General features: G+C 37.5%; 1 protein-coding gene across 1 annotated transcript; it reads left to right on the forward strand.

The window, feature by feature from the left end:
• The first annotated feature begins 72 nt into the window (after positions 1 to 72).
• Positions 73 to 19,487, forward strand: mars1 (methionyl-tRNA synthetase 1). The gene is made up of 21 exons (XM_024269875.2): positions 73 to 358; positions 1,421 to 1,511; positions 2,034 to 2,112; positions 3,725 to 3,856; positions 4,136 to 4,211; positions 4,291 to 4,475; positions 4,968 to 5,074; positions 5,223 to 5,339; positions 6,988 to 7,191; positions 8,081 to 8,282; positions 10,245 to 10,319; positions 10,563 to 10,733; positions 12,328 to 12,423; positions 14,282 to 14,399; positions 14,488 to 14,701; positions 16,604 to 16,735; positions 16,862 to 16,966; positions 17,122 to 17,317; positions 17,886 to 17,957; positions 18,419 to 18,541; positions 18,940 to 19,487. Exons 1-21 carry the CDS (start codon positions 256 to 258, stop codon positions 19,087 to 19,089), a joined length of 2,748 nt encoding a protein of 915 aa, XP_024125643.1. The 5' UTR covers positions 73 to 255; the 3' UTR covers positions 19,090 to 19,487.
• Positions 19,488 to 19,492: the final 5 nt, after the last annotated feature.

Consider the following 19,492-nt stretch of genomic DNA (forward strand, 5'->3'; position numbering starts at 1 on the left):
AACCTACACCATTTACGTCGAATTCAGCGTAACGAACAGGATTCTGGGAGAAGTAGTCGAATAAATCCAGCTATTTCTCTTTCTACAAGCGACGTAGAAGCTCAATCAAACTACATTCCACCATTGTTAACCAAGTTCACGCTGCTTGCATCAGCACTCGCCGGTAAAGTTACAGCTAGCCGCCTGGTTTCTTTCATACTTCAGAAATTCTTGTTAGAAACACTATTTAATAGTCGAGGAGCTGCGAACGGCCAAATGAAGCTTTTCGTGAGCGAAGGCAACCCGCACTGCCTGAAGGTGTTAGCAGCGCTGGAACTGACAGCGGTTAAGTGCGACGTGCAGTATGTCAACCACGAAGGTATGAAAGCATGGCAAAGCTTACAGTATGTTAGAAACTTACTTCTAAATAGTTCTGTTGACAGTGGATACGTGTAATTTTTCCAGTGTTTGGTACACTTTATGTTCACCAGACATGAAGTATAAATACACAGGTTTGTTGTGGTTACTAAGCTAGTCGGCTACACTCAGCTGTCAGTATGAATGGAGTGAACGCGCCCTGAACGAGAAGCGGCTAGAAAACACTCATTTATACGAGAGTTGCCTTGTTTTTAGTATTGTTTTTTTCTGTGTGTGTATTTTTTAACCTTTATTTAACCTTTTTTTAGGTAGTTCATAAATTGCCACAAAAATTACCTCATTGTTTATGAATTTGAATGGAAGATAAAATATAGATTAGTTAAATGAACTTTATTGTCTGTTCAAATAAAAAAAAAAACATATTTGAAGACAGAAAAGTGTAATAAACGTAGGTTTAAAAAAATGAGAAAAAACATAAACCACATAATATAAACAAGTGTAATAATTACATCATTGGGGATAAAATATTTTTGTTAATGGTTTTCCAAATGGATGCTTTTTGTGCATTTCTAAAAGAAATATTCAGAAAAAAGTTTTAATCTGAAACATTTAGATATAATCGGACTGGCTAAAGGAATGAGGCTAAACATCTTCGTTCATTTTTACTTTTTAACACACTTGACATCTACAGTACATCTGTGTTGTCCAAATAGTCAGTACTTTAAGGTGCACAAGACCCAGCATGACCCGATTCTCAGATGAGGCAACACATCCCAACAGGACCTATGAATGACAGACTTGAAATACAGTTGATCTTGTAACAAATTATCTTGAAATTGTTTTAATAAAATGTGTATTGCTTTTGGATTATTTAGTATTCTAGTGAATATTTCTTAATACCAATATATACACATGGCTTATATGTGTCTAAAACTACACATTTTTTAAACCCATGAGTATAGGCGAAGTGGATTTGGTAAATAAAGTGTACTCAGGAATAAATAGTTTTGCCTGCGTTCAAGTTCACTGCCTGAGTAAATAATTTTTTTTGTCTCTCCTTTAGATAAAGTGGTGCAATTCCTCAGCCATCCAGCTCTGCCAGCTCTGCTTCTGCCGTCTGGACAACAACTGTTCAGTGCCAACGCCATTTGCAGGTTAGTGCATCTTTTCAGGTCCTGCATAAACAATGTTTTACAAAGAAATTTTGAAAAAAGTATTTAATTTATTTGTAAAACAATTTTGGATTGAGAGGTGCTGGATTGTCTGTGGGTTATTTTTTTAGCTTTAGCTTATAAAACTGTTTTTTTGCATACATAAGACTGCAAAAGTACAGTAAAATTAACTGGTAATTTAAAAGTGTTGAAGTGTAGTTAATTTAGTTAAAAATTAACATTTACATACTATGTGTAACTTCTAAAGGTGCTGTGAACTTTAGGTAAATTAATTAAACACGACTTTGCAAAATAAAAAGCAATTAATTTTCTTAAGACTTTTACAACATAGTAGTTATTTTGAAAATATATTGTGGTGACATGTTAATGAGTACTCTGTTAGCTTATAATTCTCAGACTTCTTTGTACTGACATATTTGTAGATTTTTTTTAACAATTTGAAAGAGAGAAAATAAACTCTTTCATATATATTTAGATATGTTTTTTTTTTTTTTACATTTTTAGATACCTGTTTGAAGTAAGTGGACAAAACTGCAATGACCATTGCAACCAGTGGCTTGAATGGGAAGTCACAGTTCTTCAGGTAAGATTTATTTTTAAGACATCTGGAAAATTAAGTAAACATTCTAACAGCCCTTCGTTCTTCTATTTGCCACCACTGTATTATCTCAATGTTTATTTTAAATGAAGTACATTTACAGCTTCACTATAAACAGGGGGACATGGCTAAATTTGCTTCAAAACTTAAAAAAGAAATTTGAGTTTCAGTTTAAAAAACTGATTTGTAAAAAGCAAATTATTCTGGATGCAGGGTCCTACAACTTTACCCAAAGCCGTGGAGCAGTAATCCAAAATATAATAGCAAAAGAAAAAAAAGGACAATGCTGCACTGTCTTTAAATCACTTTTCTATTTTTTTTTTAAAGAAGAGCTTTGCTCATGTCTGGACAAGAAAAAGCTATTTCTCTTAAAAAGAAAAAAATACATCAAAGACATGGCTGCATAACTTTAATTGCATTTTACAAAGTTGAAAATGGGGAAAAAAAACCTTAAAGAATTCTGAATCCCCGTCTGTTCTGTATTCAAACTAGTATATGTAAGGTTTGTTCAAAGTGCAGTATATGTGACAGTACTTTTCTGACAACTGCACAGCCTGGACACTTTGACCAAATGAGTTGACCATTTGAGTTTGAAGGTCCGACAGTTAGTCTCACTTCAGTAAAAAATGTGTTTTTTGTGTTTTTATATGCTCTTGTTTTTAAAAAGTTGTTGCCAAATCATTGTGAATCAGGAGCAGATGGAAAAAAATGCTGTTTGAAAAAGCTAGTAGGTGTAATGTAGAAGTTTCTACGGCAAGCCACAACTCAGAGGTAAATTTCTAATGAACCCTTGCTGCCCTGCAGAAACTATGACCTAAAAACTGACTCAGGTTTTTCTGATTTTGGCTTAAAACGGCATAATCATGTTTAAAAGACCAATGGAAACACTTACAATAAATCAAAAATGATCGGAGTGGGACTTTAGAGTTTAGTTGGGAGTAAATAGAGCAATAATCCTAGACACTTTAGCAAACCTACATAAAAAAAATAGATTGTAAAAGTTTTGCAAACAATCCATCAAAGCCAAAAGCTCAAACTGAATGAAATGTTTAGAGATCCGCACACCAACTCAACAACAGCAAACATCGATAAATTAGAGGAATGTTATCCAGAAGAGCTTGCCCAAAACTTTCCCACCTTAGCTGATGTTTTCTGTTTTCAAGTTCACATCATTTACATCTATTCTTTGCATGTTTCTCAACAGTAAAAATAATATTTTATAAATGTTCTTTTCTTTTACTGTGGTTTGACAGATCAGCTAATATAATTGCTGAGGTTTTTCCCCATGACTGCAAATAAGCTGATTTACCAGCAGTCTGTCCGTAACACTGGAACTGTTATTGAAAAGTATTTTCGATAATACTGTTCTTTAAAATCCTCTTACCATGCTTCATCATGTTGCAAAAGCAGAAATACACGCAGCAAAAAGATTAAAGCTCCGGCCCGCTTCTCAGAGAAGCAAAGGAGTCAGAGTGAGGAATTACGCTTGAATTCTGTATGTTAAAAGGAAGAATAATGTTTTATGAGCTTACTTTGCTTTTTTTGTTTTGTTTAACGTCTTTGATTGGGTTTTAATCAAGCTGTTTTAATTTCCCAGCCTGCACTTCTGCGGGCTCTTCGCTCGGCAGTGCTGCAGGGGAAAGGATCAGATGTGTCCCAGATCCTTCAGAGTCCCCTGAACTTCCTGGATCAAAGCTTACTGAAGGGAGGCAAGCCATATCTAACCGGGGTACAGTGTCATTATTTCCTGCTTAGAAGCTGTTCCTGGTTGGAACTCATTTAAAAGATAAAGACAAAATTACTTCTCAGATCAGGTTATCTTTCAGTATTTAAAAAAACTGATGTAAGTCATTACATCAGATATTTTCCAGTCTCCTGTGAAGTTCATGCAGTGGAGCTCTTCTCAACTTGTTATCCTCCTTAATTTTTTTTATTTAGAAAGTTATGAAGTTCTTTTTTTAATGTAGTTAAATTCTCCTGTAAATAACTTAACTTTGCTGTTTTTCAGGAAGCTATTTCCGTTGCTGACGTTGTTTTATGGGCCGCACTGCATCCGATTTTATCTGACTCCTCATTTACGTTAGGTAGGTGTTGGAAAAACTTTTACTTCCTTTCATTATTTAAATTTTCCATCACATTCCTTTAAATCCTCCTTTCTGTCAGGGGAGCACCCGTCTGTGAAGACCTGGTTTGACCAGGTGGCCGCTGTGCACAGTTGTCAGTCTGCGGTGCAGAAAGTGCTGCAGGGGAAAGGCCTGCAGGCCATGAAGAGCTACATGCAGAGGCAGCCCGCTCCTCCAAACAGCCAGTGCAGAGACGCGCAGCCATGCAATAACAACCCTGCTGAGGTACCTGCTAGATCATCACCCAACTGTTAGACCTAAAGCGCCCTGACAGAGAAGTATAGATTTGTTGCCAAATCTAGCGTTTTATGTTTTCTTTAAGAATAAATTGCGAATGCACCACCTGTTTTTTTTTTTTTTTTTTACCTTTTCAATTATTTAAATGACTACAAGGCTTGAATTCAACTCATTTAGATGAAGGATCAGTCTCTTGCAAAGCCAATGCTGTCTCAAAGTGAGTTTTAACCTGACTTTATGAAAACTAAACTACCAGGAGTGTTCAGAGGGAAAAAAAACATGCTGATGTTGCATCACTTTTCTTTCCCCCTGTACATTTCAGTCGAAGCATGGGAAGATCTGAGGGGTGTCAGCCAAATTTAGCATCAGGTTCTTCCCGCTTAATTTGTGCTGAATGAATCTCATAGGAGACTTATCCCCCTTTTAGCATTAAAATGTGGTCGAGTTTTACCCGTTTTATAAATAAATCTGCTTTGTTAGAGCGAGGAGCGCCAGCATTCCGTTTCGGAAGAGGAGTGCGAAGCGGCTGCTCTCACCTGGAGTAAAGGTTTGAGCTCCTGTCCACCAACAGACAAACAACACCCCATGTAAGTAGTTCAATTTGGAACAGACTTACAGAAACATTTAACAGCTTTGTGGACCTAAATATGCCGTGAGACTCATCTTTTGTCAGATCTGTTTGCCACTTTTTTCAAAACTTTGATCTGAATTGACCTCTTGTTTATTCGCCATCAGTTTACCACAGGAGGGGAAAAGAAACGTCCTTGTGACCAGTGCACTGCCTTATGTCAACAACGTCCCCCACCTGGGTAACATCATTGGCTGTGTTCTCAGCGCCGATGTTTTCTCCAGGTGAGCCTTTTATTCTGGTAATCTGGTTTTGCTGCATAAAATGTTAACTTTTGACACTTGTTGATGTAAATATGCAGAAAACCTCTCCAAAGTAACCCTAAAACATTTAGCTAGAGCTGTCGTGATTATTTTTTTTGTGTATTTAATTAATGGTGACATGAATTTGGCAGCATTCCTGCACTGTACCAAAGTAACAGCAAAAAGGGTTGAACCTGCCCTCGAAAAATGTGAATAAGTTAAAATCCTGGCAAACCGCAGCACCTCACAAATCCATCTTTCTCTTTTCGTTTTGACCAGCTGGCCAATGACTAAAGAGATATTTAGTTTCGTGGTTTTGTTTACAAAGTTTGGACCGAAGTAGAACTCTCTGGCAGACGCCGGTCTGAATACAGACCAAATGGAACCTTCAGGACTCAATCCGAACCAACGGACATTCCCAGTAGAATACACCCTAAAATATGTGACATTGTAGTGCAGTAAAAGATCAAATACAACCAAAAAAATTGGCTTTATGACATTTTAAATAAAAGCAGACTTCTAAACTTTACTTTTAAACAAGCAAAGGGGAAGCAAAAACATCAGGTTCAGATGCTTTATTTACCACATCAGTGGGAACATTTTTCTGAACAATCCAAAAAAAAAAAAGTATTTATACCTAAAACGTATGTTGACATATATAGGCTACGTTATTCCATAGTTTATTACAACAGCAAGACAGAAGACATCAGTGATTTCATAGTTTCCTTTAACGTGTTTCATGAATGCGATCATTTTGGTATGATGCAGAAGAGAAAGAAGGAAGAGAATCTAAGGAGGAAATGAGACACGACGAAGAATTGAACAATTTAGACTTTCTGTGAAACAAACTTTCGTAATCTTTACTAAAACAAGCAGGAAGAATGAAACTTTCCCTCTGAAGTGATGCTTTAAATAACTTCTCTTGACGATCACTTTCCTCAGAGAGGAAATGACGAGAGCACAGGGCGGTCAGTGTAGGCGCTGTTACCATGACAACGCGACACACTGGGTTTTAAATAGTCTGCGTTTTGTGAAATGATGTAGACTTAAAAATATAACAGGCTTGAAGTTCTTATAACGGATGTAATATTTATTTTTTTCTCCAATGACTACTGTGTTAGAGGGCTAATGCTCTTTGGGGTGTGCTTTATCAGACATGAACGGACTCCATGGAAGCAAATGTCCGACCTGAAAATAAGATCAGCGTAATAATAAAAAAAAAGGGCTAAAATGTCTGATTAATTAATATAAATCCTGATTAATGTGATATTTTAACACCGCTACCTTTAGCATGGACTTGAAAGCGAAACCATAAGGGAATTTTGTTTTTCATTGCTGGAAATAAATTCAGATTTGAATGGACTGAGACACCGTCAGTCTTTTTTCCCTTTTACATTCATGATCTAATCCTAAGCCGAAGTCCTTGTTAATTTCAATGAAATATTAGTGTTTTCTTGCTTGCTTTTGTCTAACAACCATAAATAAACTAAAACGTTATTTTTTCCCATAATCGTACCACAAAAGATCAGTTTTCCTTAATCCGTTACTCTGTATCAAATGATCTTCTCTCCATCCATGGTTTTTTTGTTGTTCTGAAACATTTTCGTCTCCTCTCGGTGTTCCTCGTCAGGTACGGCCGGCTGCGAGGCTGGAACATGCTGTTCGTCTGCGGCACAGACGAGTACGGCACGGCGACGGAGAACAAGGCCAGAGAAGAGGGCCTGACGCCCCAACAGATCTGCGACAAGTACCACGCTGTCCACTCCAGCATCTACAGCTGGTTCCAGATCGACTTTGACTTTTTTGGCAGAACCACCACAGAGAAGCAGACAGAGTGAGTGGAATGGTCGCCGATGAGAGTAATCGCGTCTGTCCATGCCGTCATTTCAAAACAAACCTCCCTCGAAGGATTCCGTTTCCTTTTACAAAAACCTGTTCTGATAACCAAATCGTGGCGTCCTGACGTTGAATAAATGCGGAGAAAATGGATGGACACACTTCAACGTGCTTAAGAGTGACGTATTGTTAAATTGCGTAACAAACAAGATTAGTGTAAGCTCATCCTACATAGAGATGCAGATGTCCAGTCCCGCCAGCCATACGTTGTTCTACTCATTTCAATCTAAAAGACTTTAGAGCATGAGTGTTGGATTTAGGTCAACCCTTGATTTCTGGGCGCTAAACGTAAGCCACCAAAAGTCACTTTTAGAGAACATCAAATCAACAAAAGTTCATAAATGTGAGATGGTTTTCTATAATATATGTCTCTAAACACTAGCATGCACTCTTTAAAATGGCGTTTAGCCCCCTGCAAAAGAACAGTGTCATAACAAATACTTTGAAAAGTTTAGAAACTCTTGTATTTCAGCCTTTGCTTTGATAATGTGCTGCATAAAAGGCATCAAACACCAAGAAAGCAACATCCAACTCTTTGAGTTATAAAAACTGCTCTTAGATTAAAGACTTTTTCTGTTTGGATCATCGAAGGCTTTAAATTTATAAAAGAAAAAATCAGACCTCATTCAGTTTTACTTTTTTGTGTTTATTCCAATCAAAGGGAATTCTCTTCATCTACTGGAATTTTTAGGATCATAAACTCTAATCTGTTACAGAGAAGTTCTACATAAATTGACAATTTCTCTAATAAAAAATACTTTTTTTTGTTTTAGCCAATGTCTTTCATCGTCTACATTAAAATTCCTATTGTCTCTTCATCATTTCAGGATAGCTCAAAATATTTTCTGGCGACTCCACGAGCACGGATACCTCGTGGAGGACACAGTGGAGCAACTTCGCTGTGAAAAGTGCCAGCGTTTCTTGGCTGACCGCTTCGTAGAAGGCACATGTCCCCACTGCAGCTACCCAGAAGCCCGGGGCGATCAGTGTGACAAGTGTGGGCGCCTCATTAATGCTGTGGAGCTAAGGGTGAGTTGCCGAGACCGAGCTGTGGATCTAATCCAAAGGGAACGTGGAAAGATCGATAACAAGTTTAACAAGCAATAATACAGAACACAGGTTCTTTTCACCACTTTCATTTTTTTAACCTTTTTTCCTCAAACTGGATAGACAAAATGACCTGTTTAAGATGAGTGTTATTTTGAACTTTTTTGCTCTTTCAAAAGTTATCTCTACACCTTGCACTCTAATGAAAATTGCATTTTTTTTACGTTTTCTTATGATGGAGGATATACATAAAGAAAATTAAGCTCAAAATTGCATTTCTGAGTATTTTTTCTTTATTAAAATGGTTGTGCCACGAGCTCCCTGCTCCATTCTGAAGCATCATCTTGTAGAAGACTAGATCCATGTACGTCTTTGTTTTTGTCGTCTAAACTATAGAGTAAGCATATATCAAACTCCACGAACGCAATTAATGTTCCACGTTCCTCCAGTCTTCTATGAAACCTCTTTTCTGCGCTTGTGAAAGTATTTTTTTGCTCCTAAAACTGGTTCTGCCCCCTCATGGAGGACTGTGCGCTCGTGGAGCTTCTCCTGCTCGCCCGTTTAAAACTCAACATTGAAGGAAAAAAGAAAAATAAAGGAAATACCCACATATCTTTTGTTTTTCAAGTTAAAACTTCAAATGAAAAGAAGGGAAAAATGAACTGCTTTGTTTGTTTATCAATCTTTTAAACTACTGTAGAAAAACTAATAATTTTTGATGTTCCCATTTTTAAAAAATCGAAAACGAAGCAAACATATAATGAATGTTACCCGGAAGTCGTTTATGAGGCTGTGCAGCTCACATTTAAACTGTCAGCTAAAGGAATGGATACTTTACTGTGGATACTTTAAAAACAAATCAAAGATGATTCATTTTTCTACAGCAGTTTAAAAAAATTGATAAATAAATAAAGCCGTCCTTTTTTCTCTTTTCATTTTTTGTTTTAATTTTAAAAAGTAATGTTACGTGGGTATCTCCTTTTTCCACTATTGAGTTTCACACAGGCGCGCAGGAGAAGTACCTTGAGCGCAAAGTCCTCCACGAGGGGGCAGAACTAGTTTTAGGAGCGAAAGAACACTCCTACGACTGCAGAGACGAAGTTTCACGAGCGTGCAGGAGTAGAGGAGCAGGCGTGGAGACTGTCCTGCACCCGTGGAACGTTCCCTGCATGCGAGGATTTCGATGTATGCTCGTGGACACTAAGCTGGAATCAGGCTCAAAACTGTACGGCTTGATGGCTCCAGTACTGCTGTCCATTATTGTTGCACTGCTAGTGTTAAAATGGGAAATATGAGGGGCTGTAAACTAGTGGGGGGAGCCAGTAAATGGATGAATGACTAGAATGCAGTTTCTAGTGAACTCCTGCTGCTCTGCAGAAACTATGTCCTAGAAAACGACACAGGGTTTTGATTTTGACTAAAAAAAAAAAAAAATCATCATAAATAAAAAAAAAAAATACTGGGAACGCATTCAAAATAGATCAAAAGATAATCGGAGTGGATCTTTAAAGATTTTTTTTTCTGTAATAATAAAAGTGTTTTTATCAAGAATCTTCAGCTTTTATCTCCAGTGAAGCATCAAATATCCAGTCTGAATCTTGTGTTCTTTTTTATTTAATTTGCTGTCATTGCCGGTAAATTGTGGTCTAAAAAGGACTAACCTTGTTCAGAATTCTAGCGTTGTGTCACTCTATTGTTGTGTTTTCTCATTGATTTGTATTAAAAATTAATGTCCTATCCGAGCAGTTCAGCACTTTGTTTCGACTCAGTTCACCGCTGGTTCTGCTTGTCAATAAAGCATTGCTGTGGGTCAAGGAATCACTTTGCTGTTGTTGTTTTTAGTGCATGAATACTGACATAAAATGGAAAATCCTTGTAAGAAGGGTTGGCACATTTTGCGCTAATAGGTAATAATTATGGATTTTTTTTCTTCCTCCCCTCCAGGATCCGCAGTGTAAGGTCTGCAGGCAGACTCCAGTAATCCGTTCCTCCAAACACCTTTTCCTCGACCTGCCAAAGGTAGGATTTTCATGCTGCTCTGTAATTCAACAGGCTGTCCACAATTTTCTGCTTTGGAAGGCTTTTCAGGGTCACAGTTAATTAAACAGCTTCATCCTGTTTGCTAAATTTTAAGGTAGTATTCAAAGACTGCTTGTAGAAAGCATTTGTGTTCAAATGGAAGCGGTTTTGCTCCCTCTAAAGGGATTCTGCAGAGCTAAGACAGACGCTGTTTTTGTCAGCATTTTCCTTTTCTTCACACAGCTAGAATCCCAGCTGGAGCAGTGGTTGGAGAAGTCAACCAGCACAGGAGATTGGACAACAAATGCCAAACAGATCACTCACTCCTGGATCAGAGATGGACTCAAGCCTCGTTGCATCACTAGGGACCTGCACTGGGGAACACCTGTACCTCACCCCGACTTCAAAGAGAAGGTCTGCTCCTCACTCTCACAGTTAATGTCAGAGAGAGCAAAAAGCGTTTATGCTGCTCTGCTCCATCACTTTCTGAGGTGCTTAATATTGATGGATATGCAGTATTTTGGCTGTTACCTGTTTCACTTCTTGCTGTAGGTAAAAAAATGGAATAGAAGTTGATGCAGAAGAAGAAAAACACTGAAAATAACAGTGTTGTAACATCAGATATTGAATAGAAAAAAAGGAAATCCATGATTATAAGATGCTCCAGCCCTTTTTATTATTAAAACTAGGGCTGACCGATCTGCATTTTTTTATATCGTCACATAGTTTTATTCATATCAGGCGACAACAATATTTATCTCAATATAAACCAAATAATGATATTTGTCAAATTTGACTCAAAAAGAACTGTGTAATCATCACTAAGATGTTTACATTTAAATATTTATTTCCTGTCATACTTTCAACATAACATGGACAGAGAATCATGTGAATAGTTTTTTTTAAACAACTAAGAAACATGTCCAAAATGAGAGATGATAAACATAAACTAGAAAAGTTTTATTACCTGCAATAATGCTTACATGTATGCTTTTTGCTGAATGTGTTTGTTGAAGATGCTAAAGAAAATATTAGCTAAACTCAAAATTAGCCTTAAATTTTCAGTAGCCTTAATGTCCTTAACTTGCTGGTTGAGTTTTTACGAATCAAAAACATACGGAAGAATAAATAAGGAATAATAAAGCAAAACAGGATCACTATAGTGTGAATGCTTACAGAGCACTCGCACAATAATTAGTTGCAAACATTTACTCGCCATGTGGTGACTAATCCTCAAACTTTTACTCGCCAAAGAGGAGAAAATGCTTGCAACTGGCGAGTGTCAATTTCAGACCCTTCAAAATAAAAGTCTATCACAATACTCATTCTTCTATTGCGGTAAAAGTTCTATCATGATATATATTGTTATTGTTTTTTCGCCCAGCCCTAATTAAAACATAACATTTCAGCGCTCAGTCATATTACCTGTTATAAATCCATAATAATGCCTTTATGAAGGAAACATAATCATCTTTTGTGTACCTAATGCAGTTTTAAAAAAAGCACAATTCATTTTTCTTTCATAATATATGTCCCAGAAACTGCGTGTTTAACAAATGAAACTAGTGAAAATTAGTAGTCATTTTTTCCTAATTAAAGTTTTTTTTAATTAAATGTTGTTCATTAATTCTTTTTAAATATAAGTATATATGCTGTAATTCTAGATGTTTTAAGGCTGTTAAACTCCTCACTACACACTTTTCTCAGATAGACGTGAATATTTTCACATTTTTCTCTTTCACAAATAAGTTCTGTTTTATGGAATGAAATCAAAGATCTGCTCACGATTGAAGATTTTTCAATTCGACAAACTGAACGCATTCTGTACAGGAGACTCTGCATGAGGGGCAAGGGTCTGCAGCCAATCAGGATGCAGAACACAATGTTCTGTTAAAGAAAAAAAACAAATAAAAAAAAATCTTCAGAACTACACAATAGTGAGGGACCGCTGTGTACACAGGATATGTATGCCTTTGATTTGCAGTGAGAATCTTTGCTGTTTCTGCAGGTGTTCTATGTGTGGTTTGATGCCCCCATTGGTTATCTGTCTATCACTGCCAACTACACCAATGAATGGGAGAAGTGGTGGAAAAACCCTCAGCAGGTATGAAGCTGTATAAACAAAAATCTTTTTGTTTTCTTGAGTGGTCTGTGTTTGAGAGTATGTGGTGTTATCAGTTATTGCTGCAAAACCTTTTAAATATACAAACATCGAATGTTAATAAATGAAATAAGTAGTACAATGTAAACTATGGATTTATGATAAATACAGTTTATAATTAATCTGAGTTTATTTTTAACCATGCCAAGGCATGTTCAATGTTTGCTTTGTAACTTCCTGTATTTTAAGTAAAGACAAATGAGGACGTTTTACGGTAGATGCATATGACACAGTAAGGGTCCAACGAAGAACACCGGCTCAGACTGATCTGGAAATCCTTTGTCTCTACAGTGAGTTAAAAATAGCGGTGTAACGGTTAGTCAATTTAATAGATAAATCAATGTATAGTCCTTAATTCCAACCACATCAATTTGCCTGAGGCTAATTGTTAATTGAATCGACTTATTCCATTCAAAATTAAATAAACCAATTTTAGAAAATACCATTTAAATTGAGATGTGGTAGGTTTATTTAACTAAAATGAAAAAAATGACCATCACAACATGTGATAACAGCAAAAAATAATCAAACCATCATTACAGTTCAGTTTGTAGAAATACTTTTAATTTTGAAAACATGTAACCATACCTACGATGTTCTAATCATGTTCTATTTGCTTTATTTTTATGTGGAAAAACATCATTGGACGAAACTTTATGAAACTAAAATTTGACATTAATTCTTGTTTTCTCGTTTGCCAAAAATAAAATAAAAGGAAAACTTTGCCAAGACTGTTCAGTACCAGGTAATTTATCTGAGATGCATTGATTGAAGATGTCCTAGATTGAACCACAAATAAGGAAATTTCTGTTCAATTTTATTTATATAGCCCAATTACACAACACGATTGTCTCAACAGGCTTCACACCAGTGATTTTCCAAAAACATAATATCAGTCATGAAATATAAACAATAGCTGGTTCCTAAAATAACATATTAAACTAAAATGAGCATCTCTGCTATTTGACTCTCTTTCTCAGTGAGAAAAAAATTATTTAAAAAAAACAAAAAACAAAAGAAATCTCAGGGAAGTCCACATGAAGGAGGGATCCTCTCCCAGGACGGACAGGTGGTGTACCATAACCAATGAATCAAATCGTTAAATTGAAGCATTACACCCCCACCCCACAGTCATTAAGAGAAATGATGGTAGATAATCATCTTAACCTGACTAGGATTGAATTAAACGTCTCTGCGATTTGTTGAATGTCCCATAAATAAGTTGTGTTTTTGCTTGCCGTCTCTCCCACTATAACACCTCGACCATGTGTCATAGATCATCAACGTAAGACCTTTAATTCTAGTGTATATTATTAAAGGACTTTACAAATATGTTTTTTATGGTCTCAGTTGAAAAACTTCACACTGCAAAATACATTGTTTTTCATGAAAGCTACATTTCAAGATTTCACATTATTTTATTGCCTGATCTGTCCTAGTCTGCACTCAGGAATGCTGTGAAATCCGTGTAGAGTAAACTGCTCTATTTTTAGCTCACACATGCACAAGCAAATGTGAAACAGGAAATAAGTCGCTAAGATGTTCATGTACATGTGGACTTGACTGCAATCTGCTGAGGCTCAGCGACTCTGACATGTTCATCTTCCCCTCTCTCCGAACGTAAAACCCCAGGATTGAGTTTCTCTCAGGAGTGTGTGATGGCCTGCATTTGCAGAGGGAGAAAAGGGGGAGATGGATGGGGGGTTGGGGGTGAGAGATAAGTCCTCTTTGAACTGAATGATCTCATGATGGTCTAATATGATGTCATCCTCAAAAGGCAGTGTTGTGTTTCTGCCACCAGGTGGAGCTGTACAACTTCATGGCCAAAGACAATGTGCCGTTCCACAGCGTTGTGTTCCCCTGCTCCCTACTGGGAGCCCAGGACAACTACACTCTGGTCAACCACCTCGTTGCCACTGGTAACAACATGTCATTGGTTTATTCCATGGCTTTTGGTTTGAAACACAAAATAGTTTGGCTTTAACTTGGTCTTTATTCAACCTGCAGAATATCTAAACTATGAGGACACAAAGTTCTCCAAGAGCCGTGGCGTTGGCGTGTTTGGAGACATGGCCAAAGACACAGGAATCCCATCCGATGTCTGGCGGTTCTATCTCCTATATGTTCGTCCAGAAGGACAAGACTCTGCTTTCTCCTGGGCTGACATGGCCATGAAGAACAACTCTGAACTTCTCAACAACCTGGGAAACTTCATTAACCGGTGAGTATTAGATTCCAGAGGCGGTCACATGACTACCAACTAGTGTTGCTTACTTCATTAAAAAATACACAACTACAAAATTACTTGATCACCATTCTATCAACCTAAATAAAAACAACTTTAGTTCAACCTTTAACTATAAAAGAGCCATTTAGTCCAGTTTCTTATCAACCAAACCCCAGTGAGACCCATAATGCACTGCATAAAGACAGCATTGACAACCCCTACTAAACTTTATTTATGTCTTTCATATTATTTTCCATTTTTCTTGATTGAGTCACTATTATAAATCTAATTTGTGTTTTCTAGGCCCATTTAAAACAGTCTCTCTCCTTTTTTTTTGTCCATTCTGAAAAAAAAAGCAAAAAACAAAGAAAAATACACTATTTATGTTTATTTGGGAATTTATTCGTTGATGCCTATTGATACCAATATGCATCAAACCAGATCTGCTCCAAAATAACCTTAATTTAGCATCTGTTTAAAAGCTGATATTCTTTTGGTAGCTTAAAATAAATGTAGGCGTCAAAGAGTTAAGTCATTCATTTATAAAATGTCACTTTTAAATCTTTGCAATAATTGAATAATAAAAGTGATATATTTTTCTATAAATAACAACTTTAACATTTTAGCCGTTGAAATATTGTTCCTTTTAAAATAAAGTACAAGTTCCTTTCAAAATAAGTGTCAAATAGGATCCTCCTGTTGCAGCAGATTTACTTAAAAATAAAAGGATAATCCAGTCAAATATGACAGTTTCTATCAGTATGACAACTAGATGCTCTTGTTGAGCATTGATTAGAATATGTGCTTAACTAAGTAATTTATTATTTATGTGAATTCTGAGCATATTTCTTTTAAGCCACAATTAAGGGGAAAAAGAGTCCCATGTGTCTCCGGAGCCGCAGGTTGCAGACCCCTGAAATATACTATTCCTGTAGTTTTACATGCTCAATTTTTGAATTGAAAAATGGGCCATTTTTTTTTATTATTATTATGTGGCTTGCACTTTTAACAAAAGTTTCCTTCTCTGTAAATATGCAGCATCACGTCTAATTAGCTCAGATTTCGTGTTGTTCTGCACCTTGGAAAAAGTCTGTTACAGACGCAGCTATTAAAAGATGCTCACCCCAGTTTTCTAAATGTGTTTGGGATGGTGTAATTTAGCCCCAATTACATCGCCTCAAATGATTTTTAAAAGATCGGGGTTAAATCTCACATCAAAGATTTTCTCCGGCAACTTTTTTCAAGCTACCTTGATCTTCCTAATTGGTCTCGGGCAGCAAACGCTTATGTCTAATTGGTTCAAAAACATCTTTTAGATTGCATCCAGCCTGAAGTAGGGAGAATTTGGCTTCCGTCCGTCCCAGGATTTAATATGCGTGTCATTGCGTTCATTTTTTTTATTTTTGTTTTTTTAGATTTATTGGTTTTCCTGATGTAAAACTGCTCATAAAAACCAACTAAGTGTGATTTGTTTTTTTTTTACTAATCAAATCAAAGATTAACCAAAAATGTCTATTTTTCCCCATTATAATCAAATAGATAAATTAAAAACTGCAGCACAGACTTGAAAAATACCAAACGTCTTTCATCAGAAACAAACACAATAAAATTCCACCTGATGTACAAAAGCTCATCAAATTACGTCAGATACGGCAAGTATAGATGCAATTTAACAGAAGTGTCTGACTGCACCACACCGAGTTAGTTTACACAAGAGAAGCACTGTAGTATATTTCACAACAAAGTCTACGTTAATTAGCAAGACGAGTAAACCACCGTCATTTAGGTCTAACGCCGTCTCCCACCTCACAGCCTTTTTAGTCATCCTCAAATATTTGACATGCGGCGCAGCATCCCCTAATTTGTTTTGTGTGAATTTGTCCCCCCCCCCCGCAGAGCCGGCATGTTTGTTACCAAGTTCTTTGAAGGATGTGTGCCCGTGATGGAGCTGCAGCGCGAGGACAAGGAGCTGCTGGCTGTGGTGGGCTGGGAGCTGCAGCAGTACATTCAACTCATGGACAAAGTCAAGTAAGATCCTACCAAAATAAGTTCATAATTGATGATCAATTTAGACAGAAATACGTAATCAATTTATTGATTAAAAAAAAAATGAATAGGATGAGTTTTTACTGTCGTTTTTGTAATTTTCACCAGAATCCGGGATGCCCTCAAACACATCCTTAACATTTCTCGTCATGGAAACCAGTATATCCAAGTCAATCAACCCTGGAAGAAGATCAAGGGAGACGAATCCGAAAGGTGAGCTTGATAAATGCTCTGGCTGACGAGTCTGAAGCGGTAAAAGGCCCTGTTATTTCTGCATTTTTCAACACAATGACTATTTAATTTAGTCACCGATTTGTTTTAATTATCAGATGTCTGACTTCCTAATGTGCTCTGTCTGCTCTCTTCAGGCAGCGTGCTGGCACTGTGACTGGTGTGGCTGTGAACATCGCCTGCTTACTGTCAGTGATGCTGTCGCCCTACATGCCACTGGTCAGCCAAACCATCCGGGATCAACTCAACGCTCCCCAGTCTTGCGTCTACACCATGTTGCAAGGCGGCGGCACCTTTGTATGCTCCCTGAGCGCAGGCCACCGCATCGGCACGGTGAGTATGACCTGGACAGGGAATGCACACGCCTCACACCTGCGCAGACACACAAGCCCCCAGTATTTTTTTTTTTTAATGCTGGGTGATACAATGAGCATGCAACAGTCTGTCATTGTTTCAGTAAAGTTGAAAACGGGCTGTTTTCGTGCACACATATTCACACACACTCATAAATAATAGCCTAGACACTGTTTTGGAGGAACTCTGCCTTCCAGCAAATGCCAAGTTTCTCTCAGGCCACTTGTCCCTTTAGGTTTGCCATCACGGTGACTCTGAGCGGCAACCTTCCAATGACTCACTGCAGCGCCAAGCCGCACTGCTTTCCAGAAAAACAAAAATGCATTACAACCGCTCGAGCTAGGCGACACAATTCGCTCCTCCTTTAGCAGCTTTGAAAATTCTCCCAAATTTTCTACATAATGATCTACTTTCATGCAAAGATGGTCACAGAGCCGCTGGGTAAAATGTTTAGGCCTTGGGCTGCTTTGATAATGGCAAACTTTTTAAAAATTCCCGCATATGTATGTTTCTAATTTCTCTCTTTTTTTTTTTTTTTCTTTCCCAGGTCAGTCCCTTATTCCAGAAACTGGAGGCGGAACAGATCGAAGCTTTGAAGAAGAGATTTGGTGGACAGCAGGTACTTGATGTTTATGATGCTTAATGGTCGAGCTCAACAGTCAATAAACTGGGATTGTACAAAAATAATACATAATACATTCAAAGTTGTTTCAGTGCACTGCTTTTAATTGAGGTGTTTTTTTAAAAAAACGAGACAGAAATGTTGTCAATTTCTAAATTATGTATTGCGCATTCTTTGTACGGAAAAAAAAAAATAATCCCAATCTAAACCCTCTTGCCTTTAGCCGGAAGATGAGCCGTCTAATCAGAAGGTACCGTAAGTTTTTCTGTGAAGCGTCGGCGGTGTTGACACGTTCCGCCTCACTAACACGACTAGCTAAATTAACGTTTGGGGTTTTTGAATTTTTCACATTTCTACTGACCCATAAACTGAAGGTTTGAGTATTGCCCTCGAATTAGGCATGTGGAGCGGTAATGACGGAAATACTTGGACTCATTCTGATCTGTTGGTATCTTCAGGCGCCATTCCAGAGCACTTCCAGCACTCCTGCTGCTGCTCCTGCAGCTGCCATTAAAGTGGCAGCGGTGGAGGGGGGGGACTCGGAGAAAGCGGAGCAGCTGGCAAAGGCGGTGGCGGAGCAGGTAAGGTCGCCACCGAGCCGAAGAAGACGGGCGCCCTTCTTCACACTCATGTCTACGGTCCGCTCTGTAATTTGAGCGGAACCGCAAAACTAATGACTTTTTGCAAAAATTTGATCTTTTTTTTTTAATCAATTGATTATATTTGATTTGATTGATTGAATTGAAGTCAAAAATGTCTTTGGAAAGCTAACGTTAAAGACTATTTTGTTGAATATTTTTTTACAAAAAAATTAAGGCTGAATTTATTTGAGTGTGTATCATTAGATTTGTTCTAAAATTAAATTCCAAAACAAACATTTTAGTAAACCTGTATTTATAACTGAACGGTTATCTTCCTCCACATCTAAGATCAGTTTTTGGGAGAAATCTCCTCACTTGTAATGTCTCCTCCATGACAGGGGGACAAGGTTCGAGCCCTGAAAGCCCAAAAGGCAGAGAAGGACGTGATCACAGCTGAAGTGTCAAAACTGCTGGAGCTCAAGACACAGCTGGCTGTGGCGGAAGGGAAGAACCCCGAGCCCACATCTAAGAAGGGCAAGAAGAAATGAAAACAAACACCAAGGTTTATGACAGAAAAACATAAGAACAGTTTGAGGTATGTTCATGGAGAATGGGAACAAGATGTACACTGAGAGATGAGGGTATTAGCTTAAGGCAAATCCGTGACAGGATCTAAGACAATGCAACGTTGGCACCGAGGACTAATGAAAGGCTGGATAGGCAGACTGGGATAAAAACACATAAAGAAACAGTCCAATGAATAGATGTGCTGCATAAAGGGATTTCTCTCAAATCCGTGAAGCAGAAAAAAATGATTTTATACTATCTATAATGCATAATTACTATTGGAGGACGTTGTACATCTGAAGTTGTTTTTATATTATCTGGAAAAGTGTTTTTGCTACAAATGCCCATCTCTGATCTTTAAAATAAATTTAGTTCAGCACCAAA

This window comes from Oryzias melastigma, linkage group LG5 (assembly GCF_002922805.2).
Source record: "Oryzias melastigma strain HK-1 linkage group LG5, ASM292280v2, whole genome shotgun sequence".
Classification (NCBI taxonomy): domain Eukaryota; kingdom Metazoa; phylum Chordata; class Actinopteri; order Beloniformes; family Adrianichthyidae; genus Oryzias; species Oryzias melastigma.